Below are 27,879 nucleotides of genomic sequence, written 5' to 3' on the forward strand. Positions count from 1 at the left end.
AGAAAAGAAGAGCTGCAATAGAAGATAATGAATTCCTAGATGTCTATCTCAATCTCAAAACATCAGCCAGTTCTCCAACTCATACTGAATTTAAAAGTTAAAGTTGTTTGGGGTTTGTTTTTGTTTTTTTTTTTTTTGTGCCAATGGGTAAGTTTCTTGGGAATAAGAAACTGAAATTGCTCTTTCCAAAAAGTGTTGGTGGTATTAATTAATTGTTAATAATTTACCTAGAACGGAAACATTGACTGAAACTATGGACTCTTTGCAAATTTCAACTTTCTTCTCTTACAAAGTTAGTTTGACTTTCAAGAAATCTGACACTCCCTTTTCCCCAGATGGAAGAATCGCCGCCCTCTTTCAGCAGATGGGAATTACCGTCCATTGGCTAAGACAAGACAACAACAGAATATTAGCATGCGGCGGCAAGAAAACTTTAAGTGGATGTCTGAACTCTCTTATGTGGAGGAGAAGGAACAATGGCAAGAGCAGATTAACCAGTTAAAGAAACAGCTTGAATTTAGTGTCCGTATTTGTCAGACCTTGATGCAGGATCAGCAGGTAAATGTCAAAAGCACTTATTCTGGTATCTTATTACTCTATATGGCATATATTGTAGTGGTGGTGTTCTTTCCTCTAAGTCTTTCAGGAATAATTCATCTCTGACTTCAGAAGTTTTGGTGACCAGCATTTCCTTCTTTCCACAGACCCTCTCTTGTCTACTACAGACTCTGCTTACGGGCCCTTATAGTGTGATGCCCAGTAATGTTGCATCTCCACAAGTGCACCTTATAATGCACCAGTTAAACCAATGCTATTCTCAGCTGACATGGCAACAGAATAATGTTCAAAGGTATGCTATTTATCCTGTATTTGTGGAAGACTTTTGCTAATACTTGTATTGAAATTATTCAGAAGTAACAAAAAGCTTAGTTCACTGATAAATATTTTAAATAAATCAAACTGATGCCTGGTCTGTATGTAAAAGTTAGGTTGACATAACTACAGCACTCAGGGGTGTGAAAAATTCACAACCCTGAGCGCCATAGCTATGCCAACCTAATCCTCAGTGTGTATGCAGCTACTTCGACAGATGAATGTGTCCGTTGAGCTAGCTACCGTCACTTTGGGAGATGGAGTTCCTACAATGAATGAAAAAAACCCTTCCATTTCTGTAGGAAGCATTTATATTGTACTTCTTTCCTTTGGTGTTATGAGCCTTTCCTGAACCAAAGTATTCAGTTGCTCCTGACCAAATATTTCTGCATTCAGCAGAGCTCCCTAAATCACTTCTGTAGCCACATCCTTCGTTGCAATGTTTTTTTAGTGTTGGCTGTTTCACTAGTGAATAATTTGAATCTTTGAAGTGTCATGGACATATAATCAACATGATCATATTGCTTTTGTGTTGGTGTGAATTCTTGGCAAGTAATTTGATCATCTAGTCCAAGACTTAATAATTTTCTCTTTTGGGTTGCACTTTGGGCATGTAGATTATAGGAGAGAGCCCATCTGCTGAGTCCTGAGGCCCTTCTTGTGATACCTGTAATAATTCCTCCTCTTTTAACAGTGGCATGAGTGAGTCACTCTTTGGAGTGGTTCGAATCTACCTGATTGAACCTGTGGTTGGAAACTTTCATAACCCAGTTGTCTCTATGGAGCTTTTCAAGTACCTCCAGAGGGAGCTGGTTCATTTCTGCTAAGTACACGAATCCCCATTGAGCATAATTTGTGTGGCTGTATTAGTGGGAAAAAAATAGAAGCCTTCTTTTGAAGGCACATATAGATGGAGGTCCCAAATTTCATTCTGTTGAGCTCTGCTGAAGAGTAGAAGGATACACACCATATCCATGTACGTAAAATTGTGATGTTGTCTGTACAGTTCAGTGCAAATGATGCCACCTGGTCACAGAAACTTGCTGATGACTGAATGGGCACTAAGTTGTTGTAATCTTCCGCAGCATCAATTTTTTCCAAATCCAGGAACTTTTCTTTGAGTTTCTTGTCATGTTGCTGTAGATAGCTCAGAAGTTGTCATAATAGCAGTTCCCCACATTGCCTATAGAGTGAGCTTATAACCATGAGTGGCTTTTTGCATAATTTTTACCAGCAATTACATGTTCTGTTGTTTGTCTACCTAATATTTCACTTTCTGTCCACACTCTTAACAATTCAGAATCTTGTGTATGCTGCCCCAGCACTCTTAGGAAGTTCATTGATAGGTGTAGACTTCCTAAACATAGTATCAGGATATCTTTATATTCTTGTACAGTCCATTTTAGTTCCATCAGCACAGGGAAGAGTGCTTGATCAACAAACATCAACATGTTTCTGTTGATGATGATGATGATCTATTACTTGTGGAAGTCTTTTCATGACAAGATTCAATGTATCAGCTTCATGAGCTGGTGACTGAAAGATAGGCATGTAGCTGTATGTAGTTTAATGGAGAATTGCTGTTACTGTGCTTTTCATTAAAATGTATCCAGTCTGATTTTGGATTTTCAAATTGATGTTTGAGGGAATATAATATAGCTTGTGCTTTCAAAGCTGACTGGGAATCTTTTATGTGTTCACTAAATCATTCTGCTAGGACATCTTCATTGGATTTTGGTTCTGTTGTGATATTAGCAGGAAAAATGGTGTATTGCATCTGGAACATTTAAAGTAGCATGATTTATTGGCTCGGTGTCCTGCAGTATCAGATCTGATGCGGGTTGCCTCTGCCAGGCTGCATACTGTGTGGTATGTAATGTGTTTTGCCCATCAAGTGTGTGCTTATTTTATCAATGTTATCTGCAGTGATACGGGTAAATCTTCTTTTAACCAAGTTTGATGGGATCACTGTTCCATCCTCATTCATTGACATCAGAGTGCTCTTGGCCAGTGCTATGTCAACTCAAAGTACATCCTTGCAGCTAATGCAATGCCCAATGTTGTGAAACATCTGGACAAGATTTTTTGTCCTTGTTGCCTGATGAAGTATACTTCCAAGGCTAACACGTTTGGGTGTCCACTTCTTACCTCCACTTACACTGTAGATGAAATGTGCAATATTTAATGGCCTGGACTGTTCATGTGATTCCTGTTTCTCATCTTCATATTCTTCTGCAACGTTCTCTTCTGTGTCCTCCCTCCTTACCACCACCACCACCACCACCACCACCACCACCTTCTTCAGCTTCCCCTAACTCAAGAGTAGACTGGCCAGCCAAGTTGAGTTGCAAAAACATATATATGCTGTTTGGGACACAGGCTAGTGCCTCTTCCTCACTGGTGTTTAACCCATCGCATCCAGGATGAGCAAGTATATCTAAGCATAATTTCAGTGCTACATGTACCATTGAGAGAGATTCATTTTCCAGCTCTGTCTTGAAAAATGGAATGGTTGATACATTTTCTTCTGCTTTACTGAGGGATGTGACAAAATTTGACAAGCACGAATAGTGTTTCTCTTAGAAGCGGGTTGATCGCCTAAGACAATGAATTTGTAAATTCCATCAATAGTAGAAATTTTTTCTGTGAAGGTTGCTATACAACATATAAATGAATGTCGGACCTCTTCAACAACTTCATTTGAGAGAAAACAGTAAAAAGTCCATGCCTGTGAAAGTTCCAGAACACATCGTTTTGGGGCACAATGTTTTAACTCATTACTAAGTGAGACCATTGTCAAGTCAGGACCACTCCGAGTCATGCTTAGTTTTCGTTACTTTTCTCGAGAAATGCTTATACCAGTTAAGGTGGTATTTCCCTTCTGAGGCTATAAGGTCGCTTAACACCATTTACATGTACATTGAACTAGTGTTCATACTCTTCTGCCTTAACAATATGTTTGTTTATTTTGAATGTTATGGAACTTCAGTCCTGGCAGAAAATGCAAGGACTCCAGTTCACTCTGGGGGGACCTTGCTCTGAAACACACTTGAGGTTTTGATGATTGGGTTTGCAGTTCACCCTTTACTGGTAGCTTCAATGGATTTATGAACTCTGCTAATTTTAGAATCATAGAATCGAATCATGGAATATCAGGGTTGGAAGGGACCTCAGGAGGTCATCTAGTCCAACCCCCTGCTCAAAGCAGGACCAATCCCCAGACAGATTTTTGCCCCAGATCCCTAAGTGGCCCCCTCAAGGATTGAACTCACAACCCTGGATTTAGCAGGCCAATGCTCAAACCACTGAGCTATCTTCCCCCCCCTCCCCCCTTACCTGTGCATGTTGCATAACAGTTTATATGCCAAAGTAATGATTACCTGCGTTCAGATTGAAGAGTTGTTTAGAATTTTATCAATTGCATCCCTATTCTGGAAATCTGAGTTTCTGTCTTGCATTGGTTGCCTCCTGTATTGTAGCCAATCTGTTTGCTAGAAGCAAAATTTCCTTTTTCGCTTGTTGGCAAATAATGTATTTTTCATAAGATATTGTTGAGAAATGTGTCAGGTTCAGGACTGCCTCCATGTTTTCTCTAAGGAATACATGACCATAATAATGCAATTAACTGTCACATGAACATTGAACAAATAACAAATAAATATTTACCAGTATATCACTTATGCCATGGCATTGTTATCCAAATCAGTACTAAGAACTCTCACACTGTAAGCAAAAGTCAGCGTTAGGTTATTGGTTAGGGGGTTGATAATTAGCTAACAATTTTATATTTTTGAAAGAGAATTTACGGAAATAATTTATCATACTGTGTTGTGAATGATACTTTGCGTAATGGATAGCAGTGCATTTAATTCCTTAACATATCAAAAATACCTGAAAAGTAGTTAGTTTACTTAATCTTAAATGTCCTTACTGCAAAACCAACAAAATTGAAGTACATATCATCATGTGACTAGAGGAAGCAGAGAGTATAATCTTCTACAAGATCACTCCCTGTATTTTCTGATAGTATGGTATTCCAAATCAGGAACATATTCAATATTTAGTCTCTCTCCTTTACTTAATTTTTTTAAGTTTCAAATGGTAGCCATTTTCTCTCTTGTATTTTACTTACCTTCAAGTTCAAAACTCGGCTTAGTAACAATTTTCAAATTCAGTACATTGAAATTATGAAAGAAAACAGCTTTAGCAAATTTTCCCCGAAAATGCTTTCATTAATATCAGTTTATGTGGGAATTTGGCCTACTCTATACCCATGGTTGTCTTTTAATAGGTAGATGCAAATCTATATGATTTCCATGTTGCTTTAGTTGTTAGGCTTCCTGTATATGGACTGTGTAATTCATTCAAAATTGCTGTATTGAAGGGAAGGTGGGGGGGGAAAGCCAGTTTGTTATGGTCTTTTTGAAATTACATGTATTTGAAATAAATGAAACTTTGTACTATGTATCATTTTTGTAACATACCTTTCTCTTCAGAAGAAACTTTTCTGTATTTCATAGGTTGAAGCAGATGTTAAATGATCTTATGTACCAACAAGAACAGCAGCAGCAGGAGAAGCCACAAAGAAAGGAAAGAGGCAGCAGTGCGCCACCACCTCCATCTCCTACAGTATTTTGTCCTTTCAGTTTTCCTCCTCAACCTATGAATCTATTTAACATACCTGGATTTACTAATTTTTCTTCTTTTGCACCAGGTAGGTATTTCTGGAAATGTAAAGAGAAAGAAATGACTAAATGCAAAGTTTTGGTGTACAAGTTATATAAACCTTTTGCTTTGTTAGACTTTGGTAAATGGGTTCTCATGGTTAAAATAGTATTTTTACTGTTTTCCCTCTACTTCCCTCTACAAACCAATTAACCTCAGCTGCTGGAGGCCTGCTTTACCTTCTTTTCTCCATATGTTTCTTAGATCATATTGCCTAATGAAATGGTCCGAACAACTTGTGAGTGAGCCCAGGCTATCCAAACAGATGGGCATCAACATTTGATGCCAAGAAATGGAGTACATATTTTGATCTCCATGTGGAGGGCATGGCTTCTAGCTGGCAGTGGGGGAAACAAGTGAATTTAGTGCTGGTGAAACATGCCAGATTACAGCAGTAATGTTTGAAATCCTCCTATGTATAGGTCAGGTATAGGATGCAGAATGTTAAAAGAAGTTTCCACACAAGCCCCTGCCATTGTGCAGTAACACTCTTCTGAAGAAGGGCTGCCTTTGTGGGGAGAGTGAACATGTTCATTACTTGACTTCTCTAATGAGACTGCCAATGCTTGTTTTGGATTGAGACTGCCACCAAACAGGCATTATATGTTACTGAGCAGTTACACCAGTACAAACCCTTAGTGTAGACAGGCAAAGTTGCTATTTGCACTGGCAGAACTTATCCCTGCTTGAAATCTGGGTAAAAAGCTACACTGTGCAAATGGCAGATTTCCCCGGCTAAACTATGGGTTGCACTTGTGCATCTACAGTGATGGTTGCTCAGAGATGGTTGAAATTGGGACAAATTAAGACAAGGTCTCAGTATCACAGCAGTTTAAAATCAACTACTGTGGTTTTTCTTGTTTTGGGGGGGGTTTTTTGGTATGTGAAAACCATAGGGAAGGAGCATTTTAAAAATATTTACTAGAACATTGCATGAATGATAAAACTAACGTGTGGTGTCACATTTTTTCCCCCCCATGTGGTATGTCTTCTGATTAGCTTTAATTTACCCTCACAGGTATGAACTTCAACCCTATGTTTCCCTCTGGTTTTGGAGATTTCGCGCACAATGTTACCCCACACAACAGTGAGCAGCCGCAGCAGCAACCCCTAGATCATAACACTTCTGGAAAAACTGAATACATGGCATTTCCAAAGCCCTTTGAAAGCAGTTCCTCTATTGGAGCAGAGAAACAAAGGTATTTTAACTATTTATGGTGGAATTCTCCTTAAATCTTTCTTTACTTGTAATTTGGTTTTGGGACTCATCAGTGTATTGGAGCTTCTACTTGGAAGGTAAAGAATTGAATTAAAGGGTGAACAATCCTCATTGTAATTTGCTCTTCCCTATCTATGTTAGGACTATCTTCTGTTGACAGAAAAGTGTGTTCTTAATTTACGATTTTTGGTGTGTGTGAAAGATACACTGGGTATAGTTAGGCACAGTGTTTGCTGAATGCTATTACAGGTTTTATATTTTGAAAAAATATACCCAAGTTTTATAAATATTGAAAGATATGTATTTTAATGAGTAGATGAGATATGTTCTGTTGCCATACAGTCACATAATGTTGTGCTAGAGGACATACTGCAGAGAGGGATATATTATTCCCATTAATCACTGCTTCTTGGAGCATCTAGTCCTGAAACTCACAAGAGGAGAGGCAATTCTTAATTTAGTCCTAAGTGGCGCACAGGAGCTGGTCCATGAGCTGAACCACTTGGCAATAGCAACCATAATGTAATTAAACTTAGCAACCTTGTAGGGGGAAAATACTAAAGAAACCCATCACAGTAACATTTAACTTCATAAAGAGGAACTAAACAAAAATGAGGAAAGTAGTTAAATGGCAATTAAAAGGAACAATCCCACGAGTGAAATGTCTGCAAGCTGAATGGAAACTTTTTAAAAACAATGGAGGCTCAAACTACATCTATATCCCAAATTAAAAAAAAAAAAAAGAAGGTAACGGGACCATGGCTAAACAACAGAACATAAAAGGCCATTAGAGACAAAAAGACTTCTTTTAAAAATTGGAAGTCAAATCCTACTGAGGAAAATAGAAAGAAACATGAATTTGAGCTGCACTTAATATTTTAAATTGTATGGGGATGTTGTGAAAGCCAAAAGTATAAATGGGTTCAGAAAAGAATTGGATAAGTTCATGGAGGATACATCTATCAATAGCTATTAGCCAAGATGGGCAGGGACGCAATCCCATGCTTTGGGTGGCCCTAAACCTTGGGACTGCTAGAAACTAGGACTGGACAGTGGGATAGATCACTAGATAAATTGTCCGATTCTGTTTATGCCCTCTGAGGCATGTGGCACCGGCAACTGCCAGAAAACAGAATACTGAGCTAGATGGACAATCTGTCTGCCAGTATGGCCATCTTTATGTTCTTCAGAACAATATGTTGCTGCAGTGATTTAAAAAAAAAAAAAAAAAAGACACCATATGATTATACAACCATAAATCTTGAAATCTATATCTCTGCATGATAGTCAGTGGGTAATGTGAATTTCTTCTAATGCCTGTAACTCTCCTCCATTTTTTTAAATGTTGCTAATTCTGCAGGAGCACCTTACAGTTGGCTATTGGGTAACTGTATAGGTATTCCTCAAATGATGGATGAACCTATAATTTATTTGTCTGATAGCATTCACAGTTCCTTCCCCAACGAGCTTTGTTGTAATATGTATTTTACAACTTTTCTTTCTCATAAGGAGTCAGAGACAACCTGAAGAGGAAATGGAAAACAACAGAGCAGTTTGGCTAGATGACAGCCAGGAAAGAAGAAAAGAAAAACAGTCATTCCTGAAGGCAGGGTTTGCGGTTTCAGTACAAAATACGGCATCTGGTAATCATAAAAGTCAGTCTGATACCAGCCGGAGGAGAAGAGAATTTGATGAGGAATCTTTGGAGAGTTTTAGTAGTATGCCTGATCCAGTGGATCCAACTACTGTGACTAAAACATTTAAATCTAGAAAAGCATCAGCCCAGGCCAGCTTGGCATCTAAAGATAAAACACCTAAATCGAAGAATAAGAGGAGGAGTTCTACTCAGCTAAAAAGCAGAGTTAAAAATACTGGTAAGTTTTCAGTTAACCTTAAGGGCACTGAGACAAACTCCATTTTAATCATGTAACTTAAATGTTGCTTCGTCTGTACTCTGGAGTGTAGATAGTATCATAATTAACATTATAGTTTTGGGAATGGAAGTTAATTTTACACAGGATGTGGAGATGGTAAGTGACGGAGCAAAAGTTTTATTTTTTGTCATCTTAAACGTGTCAGAAATGCTAAGGGCTTGAACATGGTGCTTTTAGTGTGGAAAGGTATGAAACCCAACAAGATGGGAGTGAGTTCTGCAGTGTTTAATATTGATAAAATTGTTTTTAAGAGAAAACCAAATTTAAATTGCAGTTTGTTTAAACAGGGTAACGTAGTACAGAATTGTTTGCTAATGTACATACGCTCATGTAAAATACGTTCATGTTGACCTGGGTGCTTGTAATCTGCCAACATGCTTCTGCATCAGACTTAATTATTAGCCAACAAACGTTCTGTGATGAATTGCATCTTGCACACTATTCATTGTTAATACTTCACCACTGCTCTCCGCTCTATAACAATCTCTAATTCATGTTTGACACCGTCAATGCTAATTACATAGACATCTCAACCTCCCATTATTATAAAAATAATTTAAGTTCTGCATAGTTTGAAGTAACAAAAGAGTGGTTAACAAGTCTTTGGATTGCACTTTTGAGCTATCATTAAAACTGACTAGAAACAGGTGATTTAAAGATTTTTATTAAAGAGACACTTTTTGTTCATTTAAGGTTATGAAAGTGCCAGCATTTCTAGTACATGTGAACCTTGCAAGAGTAATAGGAGCAGGCGCTCTGTGCACAATGAAGAGGCTGTTCAAGCAAAAGTGTTCAGCAAAAAGAATCAAGAACAATTGGAAAAAATAATTAAATACAGTAGATCTACAGAAATGTCCTCAGGTATTCTTTTAATTAATCTGAACAATATTAAAAACTTCTGTAAAAATGTATTGATCCTGTAACTCCTTATTAACTGTTAAGGGTATTTTACCAGTCTTCCTGTGAGCTATTAAAGGGTTTTTCAGGTAAGGGACAGTCATTTCATGACTTCATTAATTAACTGCTGTCACTATTAAAATCCTTGCTAAATGTGTATATAGGATACACATGTAATATTTTAGCCCTTACATCATATTTTTAATCTTCAAAACTGCTGTACAAATATTGTGATAAAGCAGAAAGTGTTTTGAAGTAGACTAAATATTACATTTAACATAATTTTGAAACTCAACTGTAATCTTACTGTAAACACTCTGAGGAAAAATACAAGTACACATTAATGTTATTTTATGGGAGGTGCTGGTTGTGCTAGATAAACAGTCATGGTAAAAATCACCAGTTAGAATTTCAGATGATGTATTCCACCTGCACTTAATATTTTAAATTACATACTGTACTGCATGTTCTTTGTCTTTCCATTCATGTTCACATTTAAAGGGACTCTTTCAGGATTAAAAAAAGTAAATCTTTACTTAACAGTCAAATCTTTAAAAATCTGCATTTATATGTCACTGTTTACACTGCTTGCTTTTTTCAGTTCCTGCAACCTGTATCGTGAACATACTGTACGTAGTATCACTTTTAGATTCTTACATGTTGGCTCAATGCTGCAGTGTTTGGGTGGAAACACTGCTTCCCAAAAGATGTCTAATGCCAAAATTAGTTAAAATAGTATATTTTACTTAATTCCATAGAGCATATTGGTTACTAGGTTTTGTAGAGGAGAAAAAGAAATTCATCAAAACAAACACCTTATATCCCTGTAAGGGTCCTCCTTTCCCCCCATTTCCTTTCTGACCTTTATGAAACTTAAGAATTGTGATTTTGATCCATTGCTTCTTTACTACAATTAATCAGACTTTGTCCTTCTCTTCCATGTAGTTTATCCCTGGTCTCAATATCCAAAGGTTTATGGGCAAATTACTCACTTGAAATTGCATTTGTGGTTCCAGTCGGATCTTTGCATATATGATAGGGCAGAATATGGGCTTTAGTGTTTATCACATTTGTAAACTGATTCTTGGTTTTTGGTTAAATATTTTGAATATCTTTGGTGTTTGTCATTTAATGTTGACCTGATTAGATTGTATTTCTTTTTCTAGTTAGGATAATTAATTAGTTTTAGTTGCTTAAAACAAAACACACAACTTCCTAAACAAACAAACCCGCTCCTCCTGTTTCCCCTCCATTAGTTCTGCAGATTCAGTTTAGTGTCATTTTAATGAGTCTTCCTCCCACTGATTCATATAGACCATCTTTATTTCTAGTACACATTTTGGTGTTTATCACTGTCTGTCCCCGCTTTCCTACAGCACATGCTAGGAGAATACTGCAGCAGTCTAACAGAAATGCATGCATTGAAGCCCCAGGTAATGCATTAATTGCTTAGCTTCAAAACTGTTCACAGCTACTTACTTTTTTCTTAGCTTTTGTTCTAGAACTAAACTGTGTTTCTCAATAGCTCTTTTATTGAATTAGCATCATGTACACTAATTTATATTGTTGCGAGTATTTTATTTAAAAAAACAAAACAACCCCCACTCCCACCCCAGGAAAACAAGAACCTTGTGTTTTGCTGAATATTCAATAACACAGCTACTTTGAATCATAATTGGTTTGTACTTCATATTTTTCCTATTTAAAGTACAATGTGGTTAATTGCATTAACCAACTGCTTTTGATACAAAATATACATGTAGAACATAATAAAATTAATTACAAGGGGCATTCTTGTGCCCTTAATTATTAGCCTGCAACTTTGGTAGAATTGATTGGATTCAGTCTACCACTGAAAAGCAAAGTACATTTAACTATGCCAGTAAATGTTGAAAGGCGACCATTCTATTTTAGTCTTTTAAAAAATAAAACTGCATTTAAGCACACTTGTAAGACTGCTGAACTAACATCATTTGTCTGCATTCTTGAATAATTTGGTAAACTTTGTTATAAACCACAAACATTCAACTGTATTTTAATTAAAGAAGAAAAACAACAGAACTATACCACATAGTAAGTCTGTTACTTTAAAATGGCAGGGAATGGCCCTTTTATTAGGATCAGTAAGGTTACTGAGTTTTCCAAGAACTATGCTTCCTTCTACCCTTTTTTAAAATAAATAAATAGTTAACTGTTTCATGTAAGTAAAGTTAATAGAACTTACAGTACTACTACTGGGGAAATTCTGCACTACTACATGCATACGGAAACACGTCCCCCCAAAGATTCTCTTTGCTTCACGCAGAAAAATGGTTTCTGTGAGGAAGCAAAGATAAGCTATACGAGTGCTCACTCACCCTCCCTGGCAGCGCAGGTGCGTCTGTTTGGGCAGCCGTGGGAGAGGTAAATGACCGTGGGGGTGTGTGTTGGGGTTGGGGACGCCCTGGCTGACCAAGGATGTTAGTCCTGGGTGGGGGGTGGGAGGGTGGCAGGAGGACGACAGAGAAGGAGTTCCCCCTCCCCTGCATGGAGCAGCCAAGGCTGGGTCAGATCAACCTCCAGAACCCTCACCTGGCTGCAGGAAGCTCTGCACTCTGGGGGAGTTCCAGGTGTTGGGGGTGAGACTCAAGTGGGTGCGGAGGGGTCCAGATGCATGGGGGAGCAGCTCCTCATACAGTGACCCCTCACCCTTTTTCTGGCCCTATCGCTCCTCAGCCACAGGGTAGGGAGGAGGTCACAGTATGGGGAAATGCTCCCCGCCCACCCAACCCCTGTGCATCTGGACCTCCCCCCCGCCAAGTCTCACAGTCCCCCACCAAACTTCATCCCCTGTATTGGGAGCCCCTGCACCCAGAACCCCCTCCCCCAGATCCCCTCCCTCAACCCCCTCCCCTCCCAGCATCCATCCCCCTGAGTCTCCCCCCTTACCTTGGGAGCTCCCCATACCTGGACTCCCCAACCAGCTGCATCCTGGCCCCACTCCCCCAGCATTCAGCTGAACCCCCCACACCCAGACCCCCACACCGCTAAGCCCTACCCACCTTCACCTGAACTCCCCTCCAGAGTCCCATTCCCCCTGCACCCAGAAACCCCACCCAGACTGTGCCACACAGAACCCTGGTACTCTTGAGGGAATTCTGCACCAAAATGTTCAAATTCTGCAAAGTTCTGCATACTTTTTGTCAAAATCACACAGTAACACAATAACTACCAAAATAATTGAGAGTGGTGCAATTTATAATTTATTTCAAAATGCTTGTCAGCAAATAATTGAAAATGGTGTGATTATATTGTGTTATTTTGACAAATAAAATATGCAGAATTTTAAAATGTGCACAAAATTTTTAATTTTTTGGTGCAGAATTCCCTCAGGAGTACAGTACTTTATTTTCAAAGGAATGGAGACCATTTTTAACCTTGCATACGTCTCAAAATGTTGAACAAACATTAATAAGAGGTGTGAGTCTAAAATCTGAGGAGTAAATTCACCTCTGCAAAAAGCTCAATTTGTGTGTTTCTCACACTCTCTCTCACATTCACACACATATATCCCCCAGTCCTGCTTACATGAAGCTGGGATGAAATTTACTCCTATTGTAACATTACTGGAATGTCAGCCTTTGCCCCCTGGCATTTGTGGGCCCCTGGATTCCTGTAAGCATGTGTTCACTGGGCTAGGCCCGTCTGCTCTAGCCTGTTCATAGTTTGGAGGGTGATTCTTTTTCCATGCACAGCCATTGCATTCTCCCTCCCCATGTACAGCATATCAATTGGATTTAAGTGTTGCAGAAGGTTTTGTTGGGACTTCAGCAGTTTGGTGAATATCGCCTTTAGAATACAGAAATTAGCACCAGACCAGATTTTTTTTTTTCCTTGTTTCTTTAAAGAGGATATCTTATGTATAAGGCTAGATTTTTCAAAAGTAAGCTTGTGATTTTGGGTGCCAAGCTTGAAATACCTTAGAGGCCTGGTTTTTAAAAAGTGGTCTACCTATGCTCAAAACCTGTGTCCATATATATGTGTGTGCATAATGTACTCAGTTATATACCACACCTTTAAAGTTATCATTCAGAAACTTAAAGACAAAAAGCTAGTCCTGATTTCTAAAACATGGGAGTGTATGATATAATTTAATTATTATGTTATATATAAATGTTTACATGAAGGCAAATGGCCTAAAATAGTGGTTTTTGACCTATGGTCCGCGGACCCGTGGGGGTCTACAGACTCTTAAGATTTTCAAAGGGGTCCACATCTCCATTTAAAATTTTTTAGGAGTCTGTAAATGAAAAAAGGTTGAAAACCACTTGTCTAAAATATAATTTTATTATGTTTTAAATTTTTGTAGCCTTCAGGAAATAGTAAGCTTTAAGAAACAGTAAACGTGCTTAAAATGTAAACTGAATCCAAGATAAAGTTTTCAAATATAATTGAGGTATATGTCAATAGAGAGAGAACTATCAAGAATTTCATGAGCATAGATTGGCTCCTTTGTTCCTCTACAGAAACTGGTAGCGATCTTTCCATGTTCGAAGCTTTGCGAGACACCATTTATTCTGAAGTAGCTACTCTGATATCTCAAAATGAATCTCGTCCACATTTTCTTATTGAACTTTTCCATGAGCTTCAGCTGCTAAATACAGACTACTTGAGGCAAAGAGCATTGTATGCATTACAGGTATGCAAAACATTTTAATTACATTATGAATTGGATAAACTTTCTTCACAATATAGATTTAAGATTCATTATATTTTCTAGGATATAGTGACTAGACATATTTCTGAGAACAATGAAAAAGGAGAATGCACAAAGTCTTTGAATTCAACTACATGGATAGCTTCAAACTCTGAACTTACTCCCAGTGAAAGTCTTGCTACAACTGATGATGTAAGTTTATTTTATCTTCAGAAACTAGTTTAATATGAAATTCATTTCATCATCTTTCAGTTTCTGTGCAGGTTGTTATGCTGCAATCACCATAGTGACTTGTTTTCCAAAATCCACACTAGCTTATAAGCAGTCGCTTTCTTGTAAGAAGAAACTTGCTAAAGGATATCTTCACATGGGAATTATGTAGAATCTTGTTTCATTTAATATAGAAAACTAGTGTAAAAGCTGGTATGAATGGTAAAGAAGACTCAGTGCCCTGCAGTTAATGTAAAGAGCCCAGATTACTTCATATCTGAGACTGAGATTGAGATTCTACCAGGAACTTGCAGCAATTCTTGTCAATCCTTCAGCTGTCAAAATTGCTTCAGGAGTGGGAGGATTAGAAAGGGGGTGACAGCACTTCCCAATAGAATCCCAAAGACTTAAAATTTTCTGTAGTTTAAGAAATCACAAACACCAATGCCTTATTCAAGTACATTACCTGTAGATGGATGCAAAACAGATCATTATAGAAGCACCCTAAGGATTTACCTCCTTCATAAGTTAGGTCATTCCCAGTATGGACGTCTGGGAACACATTTTGTAACCTTAGGGACAGGGTGAAGAGAGAATCAGTGGCTTGCTGGGATAGTTGAGGAAGCATGGTATATGCTTGCTATGTGTAAATTTGTTTATATGTTTTTTAGGAAACCTTTGAGAAGAACTTTGACACAGGAGCAAGTAGAGATTGTGAACAAAATGATGCGGACAATGGCAGTACCATGTCGACATCTTCAAATTTTGAACCTTTTGCCACTGATGATCTTGGTAAACATTACATTAATTGTTAGTATTATACAATATATGTGAAACATTAAATATTTTTGACTAACTCTGAAATATATACCTCCTGTATCCTAAGTAATTATGTCTCTTGAACTTAGACATAATCTTACTTTTTAATTCATTATTACAGTTAGGCACATTGTGTTTGCATGTGCATACCTTAATGTAGATTTAAAAAAACTTATAAAAAGTATTTTTGCTCTAAACATAGGCAACACCGTGATTCACTTAGATCAGGCATTGGCTAGGATGAGGGAATATGAGCGTATGAAAACTGAAGCTGATAGTACCCTTGATTCAGAGGGCTGCTGTAGTAATCTCCAGAGTGCCTCTGCTGTTAAATTAGAAGGTATGTGCATATATATGTATTTTTATTTTGTGTTTGAAAGCAGTATCTGTAGATAATATCAGGAACTATTCACCGGACAATTCATTTCCATCTTAATTGTACTTTAGTGTAATTTTAGTTTAATTGCTTAGAATTTCTGCCATAACTAAACATGCAGTTTTAACTTAAAAATACAGTGTACTTTTTGAAACTGATGCTTATTAAATAGAGACATCTTATGGTTTGAATGCACTTTATTTTACAAGATCCATCTACTGGGGAGAGTCACTGTGTGCCACAGCCCAGTGAAGTTTCTACTGTTCCATGTCCTCGTATAGATACTCAGCAGCTTGATCGGCAGATTAAAGCAATTATGAAAGAGGTCATCCCTTTTCTGAAGGTAAGAGATTTTTATTTCTGAACTTTTGTTCATCAAGAAAATTATCACACAACGTCGTTGTACAAAACAAATTATGAAGCAGCAGTAGCTTCTCTATATGTATGGTTTAAACTAAGTTTCCAATTTAAAACAAATTTTGGACCTCATCTACTCTAAAATGAACCTTTTCAAGTTGAAGTGTAAATGCAGAAATGATTAACTTCCAAGCAATCTTACTCTGATGCTGTCACCACTGTAATCTGTACACAACGTAAATTAGTTAGATTTGTGACAATAATTCCTACTGGCTGACATTTTAAACCCTCTATAGCCTGAGGTTTTGCCTATGAATTCAAAGAGGCTTACAACTGTAGATATCTTTTAACAATGCCCTCCAGCATATATAGGGTTTTAAATGTTCACAGCTACGGAGTATCTGAAGATCATAAGATGGTTGTAAAATTTCTGGTGGCTGGTGTGAAGTAACTATATTGGAAAGGTGGAATAGGGCTAGGTTGGGCGTAGATTTTCTATAAATAAGGTCTTCGCTATAATTCCTTCTGTGTGGGGCCCTTAAGGTTATGACATGGGTTAAAAACACAACCTGGTTGTGCCATGTGAATAGAATGGAACTGAACCATGCTTCAACAGTGTTCCCAGAACATGTTACCGCTCTGGAAAAATGTCTGTCTGTAAATGTCAGCTTTAAGATATGGTATAGTGACCACTTTTTTAAGTAGTGATAATTTTCTTTGTCCCCTGGGATTTGCTAGGAACACATGGATGAAATCTGCTCTTCTCAGCTATTGACATCAGTAAGACGTATGGTCCTGACTCTTACACAGCAAAATGATGAAAGCAAAGAATTTGTGAAATTTTTTCATAAGCAACTTGGTGGCATACTGCAGGTCAGTAACTTCTCTTCATAAATTTTTGTTTTGGGCTATATTGCAAATTTGATAACTTGCAGCAGATGCACCATCTCTAGCCTAAACATTCCTTAAATCTGTATTATAGTGATCTTGATTTTCAATAGTGCTGAGCAATTTTCAGCTCCTACAGATTTCTGAAAATCAGGTCATAAATTTCCAATCTAGCATAATTTGAGTTACACAAACCCTTGTCTCTCTTCTCCCTTCTTCTTTGACATATTAATAAAATAGTACATTGTTTGCTCACATAAATATCACCTCTTCTCATATCTCCCTCCCAATTGCTCTCAGGATGGGACAGTAGTACAAGTCTGGCAACACGAATACAGATTTGAAACCTATGAGCCAACTGCCAGCATAATTGATATTAACATAACATCTTTGGCATTTGGTCAGAAAGTCAAGTATTTGATCAAAATTAAACCACCCTTTTATTAGTGCCCACATACCACAGTGATTGCATTTGTTGACAGTACTGAGAGAGATCCATATATGGTTCTTGAGCAATGTCAGCAGACAAGTTTGCTTTGGCCTGTTACTTGCATGGATACAAAGAACAGTCAAGTTCTGGGAATCCTGATACCTTCCACAACAAGCAGCAACTACATTATAAAATATGAACAAATATTTAAAATAAAATACTTGTGGAGAAATACATCTGCTGAGTTTGCCTTTAAAGGTAACCATAATGATGGTTTTGTGGGCACGCACTTGTACAATACTGAAACTAGAAATTTACTTCATGTGGACCACTGGAAAGTCAAGTGATCATGACTTTGACTGCCATAGGCTTGGGGCCAATTCAGATCCTTGACCTGATAAAAAGGAGCTCCATGTTACATCATGGTGGATTCCATTTAAAGAGGATATGGTTTAAACAAGCTACCTAAACAATCTGTTTCTAACTAGCTTTGCTCTGTTTGTAATATGCTAGGTTCCTGATCTTCAGAGGTATATAAGGAAAAGCTATTTAGTCTTCATTTCAGTTTTAAGATCATGACTCAAACTGAAGAACTTTTTTTTTTTTTTCCTTTTCTTTTGACAGGATTCACTAGCAAAATTTGCTGGTAGAAAACTAAAAGATTGTGGAGAGGATCTTCTTGTGGAGATCTCTGAAGTTTTATTTAATGAACTAGCCTTCTTTAAACTCATGAAAGATTTGGACAGCAACAGTATTACTGTAAAACAAAGATGCAAAAGTAAAATGGAAGCAGCGGGAGTGATACAACCTTATGATAAAGAGGTTAACTGCTTAAGCTTTTTCTTTTAAGCATGTAATTTTTCTGATTTCAGTTAATATGTGCATGTTTAACTTAAAATTATTTTAAAAACTTTTCCTAGAAAAAAGAACATATGACTTCTGAAAGCTTATTTCTATTAATATGACATCACAGAAATAAAATGATTGTATATAGGCACATCAGTTACAGTTAGTCCTCAGTGGCCTAGTGCATGGAAGATGTCAGAGATAATGCTCTTCCTGTCACATTTTTTCTGTTTTTTCTTCATAAGCAAAAAAACATAAGATCCAACCTTATAAATATGCACAAGTGAGTTTACTCAGGTCAATTAATCTCATTAACTTTAATGGGACATTCATTTCAGTAAATAGTTGTAGAATTGGGCTCATGAGTACACCACCTCTCTTGCCCTGCACCTTCTGCCCTTCCATCCACTACTTCAGTGAGACTGAAGTTTTGCCGAAAGACTACTTATGCTGCTATGTCAGTGAGCAATCTGGCAAAGTTTCAGTTTTGGCAGGGTTTCTTGGATGTATGACAAACTTCAATAAGGAATATAAATAAAATGTTAACCTCTTATTAAAAAGAAACACGCAAGTTGAAAGTGGACAAATTCAGTTTGGAAATAAGTGTACATTTTTAACAGTGAAGGTAAACAACTATTGGAACAACGCCAAAGGTTGTGGTGGATTCTCCATCATGGGCAATTTTTAAATCAAGTTTGGATCTTTTTTCCTAAAAGATCTGCTCTAGTGCAAACAGGAATTATTTTGTGGAAATTCTTACACAGGAGGTCAGACTAGATGAAAACAATGGTCCCTTCTGGCCTTGGAATTGATAAATAAGAATGTAATAAAAATTCTCCTCCTGTAATGCTAATAAGAGTTTCCTTGGTACCATCTATATCAACAGGATGTATCATGAGAACTTTTAGTTCTGGACTGTGGGATCACATGGTGGCACATCATCAGGGTTCATAATGAATTTACTATAGAAAAACTAAATGAGAACAAAAATACTTTGTATAAGCTAAATGAATACTACCCCACCATAGCATTAAGCAACTACCTAATTACTTCCTTTTATATACTGTAATTATTCCCTTTTTGTATTTTAATGGAAGCCCTAGTAGCTTTCTTTGGAAGTCTCAAATAAAAAAAATGAAGCTCAACTAATTTCATTTTAATGTGAATAGAAACATCTGTGAAATTGGGATAGTACAAGAGTCATAAAAATTCATTAAAAAAAATAACTGAACGGTAAGATACCTGGCAAAGCATTTCTGAATGAGTATTATAACTCCCAGATAGTGATGACACCTATTTAAAGATGTATCCCTTCAAAAACTACAGCAAAGTCTTGAGAAATACTTGCTAGAGTATTTTATTGCCATTTTCGAGATTGAATTTATAATAGTAGGCATGGTATATAAACATAATTCTAAGTAAGGGTATGACACTGCTAAGTCAATTTTTTCCAGTATTTCAAAGCCATTTCTGATTTAAATGTGGATTTACAGGCTAAATTTTGTAATATGGATTTTTCAATTCAGAATTGAAGATAATTTAATTGGTTGTCTTCTAGGCAAAGAGAGTTCTTGAGGTAGGAGTTAGTTCATCTGCTGAAGATATTGATGAAGACAAAGTAGGTTATACTTATTTTTTAAAACTGTAGCTGTCTTTATTCCTTTTTGTAAGAGAATTTCCCAAGTCATTAGTTATCACTTTCAGTGCATTTTTAGTAATGATTTGAACAAAAGTGATCATACAAACCCAGTGTCTCTACACAATCCATTTCACTCTGATTCTTGGAAAGCAAATGTTTCAAAATTTAATTTTGATTGAAAATATCATTTAATACCCTCTTCTGTCTCCTTGAACTGTTACCAACTCTTTACTTTAGTTGTCTCTGAAACACAATGTGTACTGTAACCTATTTTTTAAAGTGCAGCTTTCTGAAAAATTATTTATGTAGACGAAAGTGAACTTCCTTAATCAGTAGATTCCCTTCTGCATATATTCAGTAATGGCAGTATACTTCAGTGACCAAGATCTACTCATTTTCATTCTGTTAGCACAGCAGAGCCAGCACAGCTTACAGACACTGAGTTTGATTCTGTTTCTTATACATTAAATTATTGTCGCAGAGCCAGATTCTGCCCTCAGTTATCTTTGTGCATCCTCATTAAAGATATTCACAGTTGTGAAATCTCTTTGAACACAAACGTTACATTAGGTTTAACTAAAAACATAATGAGACCTGCAGGATCTCTGTTAATGGTGTTGCAGGTGTGAAAGAGCAAGATTGACTTTGAGACCCCAGTAATAGTTTGCAGGGCTGGCAATTTAAAACTAACAAAAATAGCAGCTTATAAACTTAGCAGAATTGATGTAGAAATAGACAAAATAAACATGGAATTCCTCAATATCTTTTTTTAGTATCTCTCTTCAGAGTAGAACCACATCATTATTCCTTTTCAGTACTTGTTCTCAAAAACTGCCTCTGTACAGCCTCATTGTGATATGTATGCCCTCAGTGCTGTGAATGCAGAATCATCTTGAAAAGCAGAGCAAAGTGGCCACTTTGCAGATCCAAACAAAGAGGTTATAAAGAGGACTTGTGGCTCCAGCCACTTTCAGCTCCTTCTTGATGATGGCTAGCTGTGAGCATAGGAACCTTTTTCTGCACCCTTCATGATTAGCATAGTTTTTGTGTGGATTATTTGACTAATCACCATTGTATGATGTTCAACTCCTACTTCTTTTGACTCCAAGTGAACACCCAGCTCTGTTAGCTACCTTCTTTCCTTCTCTCTTACTCAGGGTTGTCGTCTTGGTAGGCTCTATGGCAGATCTCTGCAAACAAGCAAGATTGAACTGTGCTTGGTGTGTCACTCATTTGATGTTGATAAAGAGTCACATACCTGGTCTATCTGTGCCTTCCACATGAATATTCTTTGAGGTTGCTTTGTGTGCACAGGGTTTACTACTTGCAGGTGGAGGATAGTGAACAATGCTGCACTATCTTATCTTTAGAGGCCCTGTTTGTGCTGCTCCCTTTGCACTATTCAGATGGAGCAAAGGGAGTGAAAACCACCTGCTGGGAATTCTCCCAGCAGCGGAGGTCCTCCAAAAAACCTAGAGCCTTATATAACTAGCTCCTGAGCCTCTCTGCTCAGCCCCTGGGGTAGGGAAGGCAGAGTAGCTTTATCATGCCGCACACTGGCTATTCCCAGTTGGCATATGGTCTCTAGGGAGTAGTCCTGCTCTCCTTGGTTTCCATAGACCAGATGGAAAACAAGCAATGGAGCAACCAGAACTACTTTCTCATCCTTCCCCTGTGATGCAGTAGGCATCAGTGCGGGAGCTGCTGATCAGCTATAGCAAGGAAGGGACGAAAAGCAATTTGGAGTGTTCCTAACTATCACTAGAGCTGGTCCTGTAGCTGCAAGGTATGCAGTGAGTGGCATTTGAGGAGGTAGTGTCCCTAAAGCTTCCCCGTAGTAAAAAGGTTGATTCGACACTACTCAGGTAATACGTTTTCAAGTCATTATCATATATTTCCTTCACACAATTGTGCTTGGGGGCCCCATCCGAGCCATAGTTACATACGTGGGTCTCTCTTGACCTGGTGTCTTGTAGTGACATTTTATTTTGAGAGCAGTTTTCAGTCCTTGTTCAATGACATTCTGTCATCCTCATTGGTTATTGGTGGTTATATTAATTTCCCAAGCATGAAGATCTAAAGGAGACTATTCTGTAAGGAGAAAAAGACCAGTGAGGTGTCCTGTCAGTGTATTGCTTTTGGAGATTCAAACTGTACTCCCACTTCCTCACTCTTTCAAAACTTTCTGTGAATTCTTAAAATTAGTAGAAAGAATGGAGGGCAATTGGAGATGTGGGTCCTTCTCATAATCTCTCTCAGAATGTTTGGATTGTTGAAGGAGGTACTTACTCTGTTCCATTGGGTGCTTTTTCTCCTGATACTTCTAAATGTTTAGTATAGCAGAGGCAATGCACTTAATTGTTACAATGAGTAAAAACTGTTACAATAATCTTCTTGTCCAGAATAAGGGAAAAATCTATTCAATAGAGGTTTAATTTTACTTATGACTAGGACAAGGATGAGACTGAAACAGTTAAACACACACAAGAGTCAGAAATATACAATGATGGTGAAGTTCCTCAAAGTATGAGATCTGATGCTTCTGATCAGGAGGAAGATGAGGAGAGTGAAGGTTGTCCGGTGTCTATAAGTAAGTGGTTTTTTTTAATTGTTTTGGTAGGTTGTTATTCAGTTTTTTACTGTAACTTCATGGAACTAATTTTATGATAATTTTTAATGATATACTCTTTGTGTGTGCTATAGATGCATAAGGTTAATAGGTCTTATCTCAGTTTTCTATTAACTCATCTAGTTTCTCTTCTCTGTGCACCATTGTTTCCAGTACTACATTTTCTAGTATCTTGTCCAGTCTAGGTTTAAATGCCAAAAGCAGTGGAGCTTCCACTGCTTAGAAGATTTATTCCATGGATTTGTGTCTTATAGGAATTCCCATCCCATCAAATCCATGGGCCATATAGTCTAGTAACCTGTGTCTCAGTGGCCAGCCAGCTTCAGAGGATGGGTCAAGAAACTCCAAATTAGGCAAATGTGGGATAAATCCCCTTCCTCGTCTCCAGTGAAGGCCTTGTCATGATCCCTCCTAGTTAGATTGTCTTAAACATAGAAGCATGTGGTTTACACCCCTTCTGATTTTTTCTTACCATTAAGAACTATTTTTGTTATCCACATACATGTCCAATCACTTTTTGAATCTTGCTATGCTCTTAGTTTCTGTGATATCCTCTGACAATGAGTTCTACACTCTATTAATGCATCGTTTGAAGAAAGTGTTTCCTTTAAATTTCAGTGAATGTTCATATGTTGAGATCCAGGGAAACGGAAAGTTTATAATCTACCTTCTCTGTACCATTTGTTGTTTTATATATATTTATCATTTCCCTCTTTTTCCTCTCCTTTCTATGGCAGATAATTCCAGTCTTTTCAGTCTCTCGTCATATGAATCTTTTCAAGCCCTAATGGCTTTCATTCTCCTTTTATTATTCTGATTCTGTAGTTTAGCTCCAATTGCTATCCGTACATTTTTCCTGGGTATCTCACCTAAATGTTTTCTCTTCTCATTGCATTATTCCTAATTATGTCCCCTTGTTCCACCCTTGAATATCTCTGCTTCCATCATGGTTGCACTCTTCAAGTAGACTTACATTAAATAAAAGTACTTAGTTACATTACAGCACAGCAGTGGTGTTTGGTGGTACTTCCAGTCAGGTTTCTGTAGAGTATTTTCATTCCAGGAAAAGGTCTCACAAGAGAATTACAGGTCATAACCATTCTCACAGACAGTATAATTTATCATGTTTATATTGAGGTTCTAGGTATCTAATGTTGCCTTAACTCCTATTCCACAATATGAAGAGAACTTAGTTAAACAAAGTCTGAATTTTATTTTTTTGAAATACTGAGGACAAGAGTGTTAATGAAGAACCAGTATAACTTATATCAGTGACTAAGCTATTTTGAAACTCTTGCATTGACTGACTTCAGGTTTGTCTAAAGCGGAAACACAAGCTCTAACTAATTATGGAAGTGGGGAAGATGAGAATGAAGATGAAGAAATAGAAGAGTTTGAAGAAGGACCTGTGGATGTCCAGACTTCACTGCAAGCCAGCAATGAAACTACAGCTGAAAATGAACAAAGACAGGTACTATCAGAGTTCTACAAACCTTAGCTAACCTAGTTGATACTCAAAAAAATATTTTAATGAAGGGAAGTTATCTACGCATTGTATTCTTGAACTGCCAGTCCTTTCTTCTATTACTTACTAGGGTTGCTTTAAAGAAATATTATACATGGATACCCTTTTTCCTGTCATACATTCTTCTTGAGTTCTTGTTGGTAAGGATATTTGCATGATCAGTTCTTGATCCTATGCTATTTAATGTTTTTATCCATGACCTAGAAGGAAACAAAAATCATTACTGATAAAGTTTGCAGATGGGACAAAGATTGTGGGGGAGTGCTAAATAAAGGAAGAGGGAAGATCACTGATTGCTTGCTTGCTTCCCAAGTAATCTATGTGTTTTAATATGGCCAAAATATAAAGTCATGCATTTGGGAGCAAAGAATGTAGGCCATACTTAAAGAATGGGAGACTCTTTCCACCATAACTCCCAGGTCTTTTTCAGAATCACTGCTTCCCAGGTTAATCAGCTGAACATGAGCACCCAGTGTGACCCTGTGGTCAATAGGGGCTAATGCAATCCTTGGATATGTAACTCGGGCAATCTTGAGTACGAGTAGGGAGGCTGTATTACTTCTATATTGGGCATTAGTGCAACCTCACTGGAATACTGTGTCCAATTCTGCTGTGCACAGTTCAGTAAGGTAGTTGATAAAATAAAGATGATTCAGAGATGAGCTGTGACAGTGATAAATGAATTGGAAAACATGCCTTTTAGTGATAGACTCAAGGAGCTCAGTCTGTTTAATTTAATGAAGATAAGGCCAAGGGGTGACTTGATCACAGTCTATAAGTACCTATATGGGGAACAGAAATTTGATAAGAGGACTCTTCAATATAGGAGACCAAGGTATAATAAGATCCAATGGTTAGCAGTTGAAGATGGACAAATTCAGACTGGAAATAAGATGTAATTTTTTAATAGTGAGGATAACTAACCATTAGAACATCTTATCAAGGGTTGTGGTGGATTCTCCATTAATATTGGATGTTTTTCAAAAAGATATATACTCTTGTTCAAACAGAAATTAATTATGGCCTGTGTTATATGCGGGAGGTCAGGCTAGATGATCGGTTGTATCTTCTGGCTTTACAATTAAGACTAGAATTTGGCGTGCCAATATTCAATATATTTTACAGCAGGTGTGTGTAAAAACCACAATATATCCATGACTGGGAGAGGGCAGGCAGCCTGTGGGGAGGAGGGAGGGTTTAGAGAGAGAGTGCAATGGTTCCTGTCCCATAGGACAGGGCCAGGTTCCCCACTTCAGGTGTTGTGACCTGGCCTGTGTGGTTGCACCGATACTCGGGTTTGGTGGATTCGCCCCTCCATAAGTGGAGACAGAGAGGTGGTCGCGCCGAACATGAGTTGCATGGTGACCCCACTCAGTTTGGGTGCATCTCATGCTTTATTTAAATTCACGGTTTCCAGCTTTAATATTTCTGCTGTTCATTTCCCACCTTCAGTGAATAATGTTAGTTCAGTTTAGAATGCCTACTTGCTCAGTAGCCATTTGTGATGCCCAACTATTGTTACTTTGTTAGGCTTTATCAAGTCATTACTTCTTTCTTTCTCCCCCACCCTCCACCACCAAATTGGAAAGAGAGAAAATTTGAGAAGAGAGTTGACTTTGAATAGGATGATTTTTCAGAGAAGTTTGCAGGTTTCATACATTGTGAGCATTTAAAATTTCAAATTCATCTAGTCCCATCACTATCTTCATAGATTATGAAGATCAGAAGTAGAACTGATACAGTCATCTAGTCTGACCTCCATAATACAGGCCATCAAAATTTACACAGTGATTCCTGGCATCTGGCCCAACAAATTATGGTTGAATTAAAGAATATATTGTAGAGATATCCAGTCTGGATTTCAAGACACCAAGTGAGAGAAAATGTACCACATCCTTCACTGTTAAAATATATATATCTTTTTAAATTTCCAGTTTGAATTTTGCTGGGTTAAAGTTCATGATTTCTTTATAACAGATACTTGGCTAGGGTAGTCTTCAGGTACAGTCTGGTTTTGTGCATCAGTTTAAAACCTTGATCTCACATTGGCATTTTAAAAAGCAGCTTTGGTATGAGAGTGGTTTCCTTTCATAGGTCACGTGAACTGTCCCTACATATCCCAGTTACAATCTCTAGGTATTAAATATCCTCTATAAAAGCTGCTGTTCCAACACTTGTATTTTTATAACATCACCCCCCATGGTGATCTCTTTTCATTCTGTTTTTGAAACCAGATTTGACTCTTGAAATCTGCATTTAAAAAAAAACACTCTTGCCCCCTTTCAAAATGCAAGATAACTGTTTGTAGATATGGACATGAATGTAACTTCAGTTTATACTGCAGGATTTGACAGAAAAACCTATTCTCATTGTAATATGATAGCTTACAGTAAAAGAAGTTTGGTCATATCCTCAATTTTCTAAAAGAAAACGGCAACTGTTTCCATCTTTTCTGTGGTAGCATTTATGGCAAGGACATAGACATATTAAGACAGGTATCAAAGACTTCTTGAAAGTCTAGATACATTGTCAGGTGATGGTTCTTTCTTTGTTCTTGTTGATAGGCCCTCTAAACTTGTAGTAGATAACTAAAACTTAGTTTGCCTTTGCAGAAGCCATTCCATCATCCCATGTACCAATACTTGCTTTATAATTCTATTCTAAATTTTTTCAATACAGTTTAACTGTACTGAAGTAAATTTAGTAGGCTGTAATTTCAAGGATCACTTCTAGAGCTTTTTTTTAAAGATAGGTACAACTACTGTCTACTCTCCAGCCTTCTAGAATGGTAGCAGATTTCAAAATAAAATTTCAGTATTTTATTAGCTGTTGAACCACTTCATTGTTCATACTCCTTCAAGAGTTTCTAATGATTTGGTTCTAGAGACTTGTTCCTTAATTTGCCAATGAGTGAAGGGTTGGAAGGACTGACCTATGAAGACCTTTATAAAACATGTTCATTTTGCTAAAATGCCTAAGAGGTAGGCAAGTATAACTGCCTGAAAGTACTGAATGATATAAATGCTGATAGAGGAGATTTTCAGTTTGATGTATGGATTTATGAGGAGGACATCTTAACAGTGAGATCTTTTAATCTATGGAAGAGCAACTACCAAGTAAACAGTAGAACTTGCTGAGTATTTAAACTAATATAGACAAGATGTTGGTGGTTATACTGTAAGCTACTAAACTCTCCCTAATAGAAGTTATCTTGTGTAAACATGATTTTTCCCATATAGATTCCAACAGATGAATCTGATAAACCAAATGAATATGAGCTTTTATCAACTAAGCAGAAATCTCTTAGTGCTAAAGGTAAGATCTGAGTAAAACTTTAAATTATGTACATAACAAAAATAAAAAAATCATACTATCACTTTCATGTAAATTTGCCTTCTACAAGAAGGAATAAGTTGACATCTTGTAAGAATATATTCCTTTTTTTTAATTAGATTGTTTTACTTATCTTGCATGTGCTGAGATCTAATTTTATTAAACGAGAAAAAACAAGCATTTTAAAAGAGAAACCTCAATATAATTGAGTGTATATGATAGGGTTGCATTTTGACATTTGTCCATGTATAACTTTATGGACTGTTTCGATATCATGGTTCACACACAAATTTAATTGAATATTCTTGTATCAAGAAAAAAAAACCCATGCTATTGAATAATAGCTGATGAGGATAATGCTTTAGTAAACTGGAACGTAAAGCTTGAATTTCATAATCAACAGATAATTGCTGCTGTCTACTTCTCACTCCCTGCCATTTTCATCCTTCATTGTCAATAAATATAAGGCTTTAAAAATATTTG

General features: G+C 37.2%; 1 protein-coding gene across 14 annotated transcripts in view; it reads left to right on the top strand.

Annotated features, from left to right (window-relative positions):
* PCM1 (pericentriolar material 1) overlaps positions 1-27,879 on the top strand; it is an 88,739-nt gene that overhangs the window by 55,939 nt on the left and 4,921 nt on the right. For 7 of the 14 annotated variants that reach the window (XM_054029282.1, XM_054029281.1, XM_054029284.1 and 4 more), the window contains 18 exons: positions 336-558; positions 705-850; positions 5,394-5,587; positions 6,617-6,797; positions 8,327-8,691; positions 9,445-9,612; positions 11,025-11,081; positions 14,154-14,326; positions 14,408-14,536; positions 15,226-15,364; positions 15,576-15,713; positions 15,959-16,092; positions 16,845-16,979; positions 18,049-18,246; positions 19,829-19,888; positions 22,361-22,499; positions 23,852-24,009; positions 27,303-27,378. In XM_054029282.1, the coding sequence (XP_053885257.1) occupies positions 336-558; positions 705-850; positions 5,394-5,587; positions 6,617-6,797; positions 8,327-8,691; positions 9,445-9,612; positions 11,025-11,081; positions 14,154-14,326; positions 14,408-14,536; positions 15,226-15,364; positions 15,576-15,713; positions 15,959-16,092; positions 16,845-16,979; positions 18,049-18,246; positions 19,829-19,888; positions 22,361-22,499; positions 23,852-24,009; positions 27,303-27,378 (2,813 nt within the window). The remainder of the gene's footprint in view (positions 1-335; positions 559-704; positions 851-5,393; positions 5,588-6,616; positions 6,798-8,326; positions 8,692-9,444; positions 9,613-11,024; positions 11,082-14,153; positions 14,327-14,407; positions 14,537-15,225; positions 15,365-15,575; positions 15,714-15,958; positions 16,093-16,844; positions 16,980-18,048; positions 18,247-19,828; positions 19,889-22,360; positions 22,500-23,851; positions 24,010-27,302; positions 27,379-27,879) is intronic. The other 7 variants (XM_054029288.1, XM_054029293.1, XM_054029295.1 and 4 more) reach the window with 5 other exon arrangements.

The sequence above is a fragment of the Malaclemys terrapin genome, chromosome 5 (genome assembly GCF_027887155.1).
Source record: "Malaclemys terrapin pileata isolate rMalTer1 chromosome 5, rMalTer1.hap1, whole genome shotgun sequence".
NCBI lineage: Eukaryota > Metazoa > Chordata > Testudines > Emydidae > Malaclemys > Malaclemys terrapin.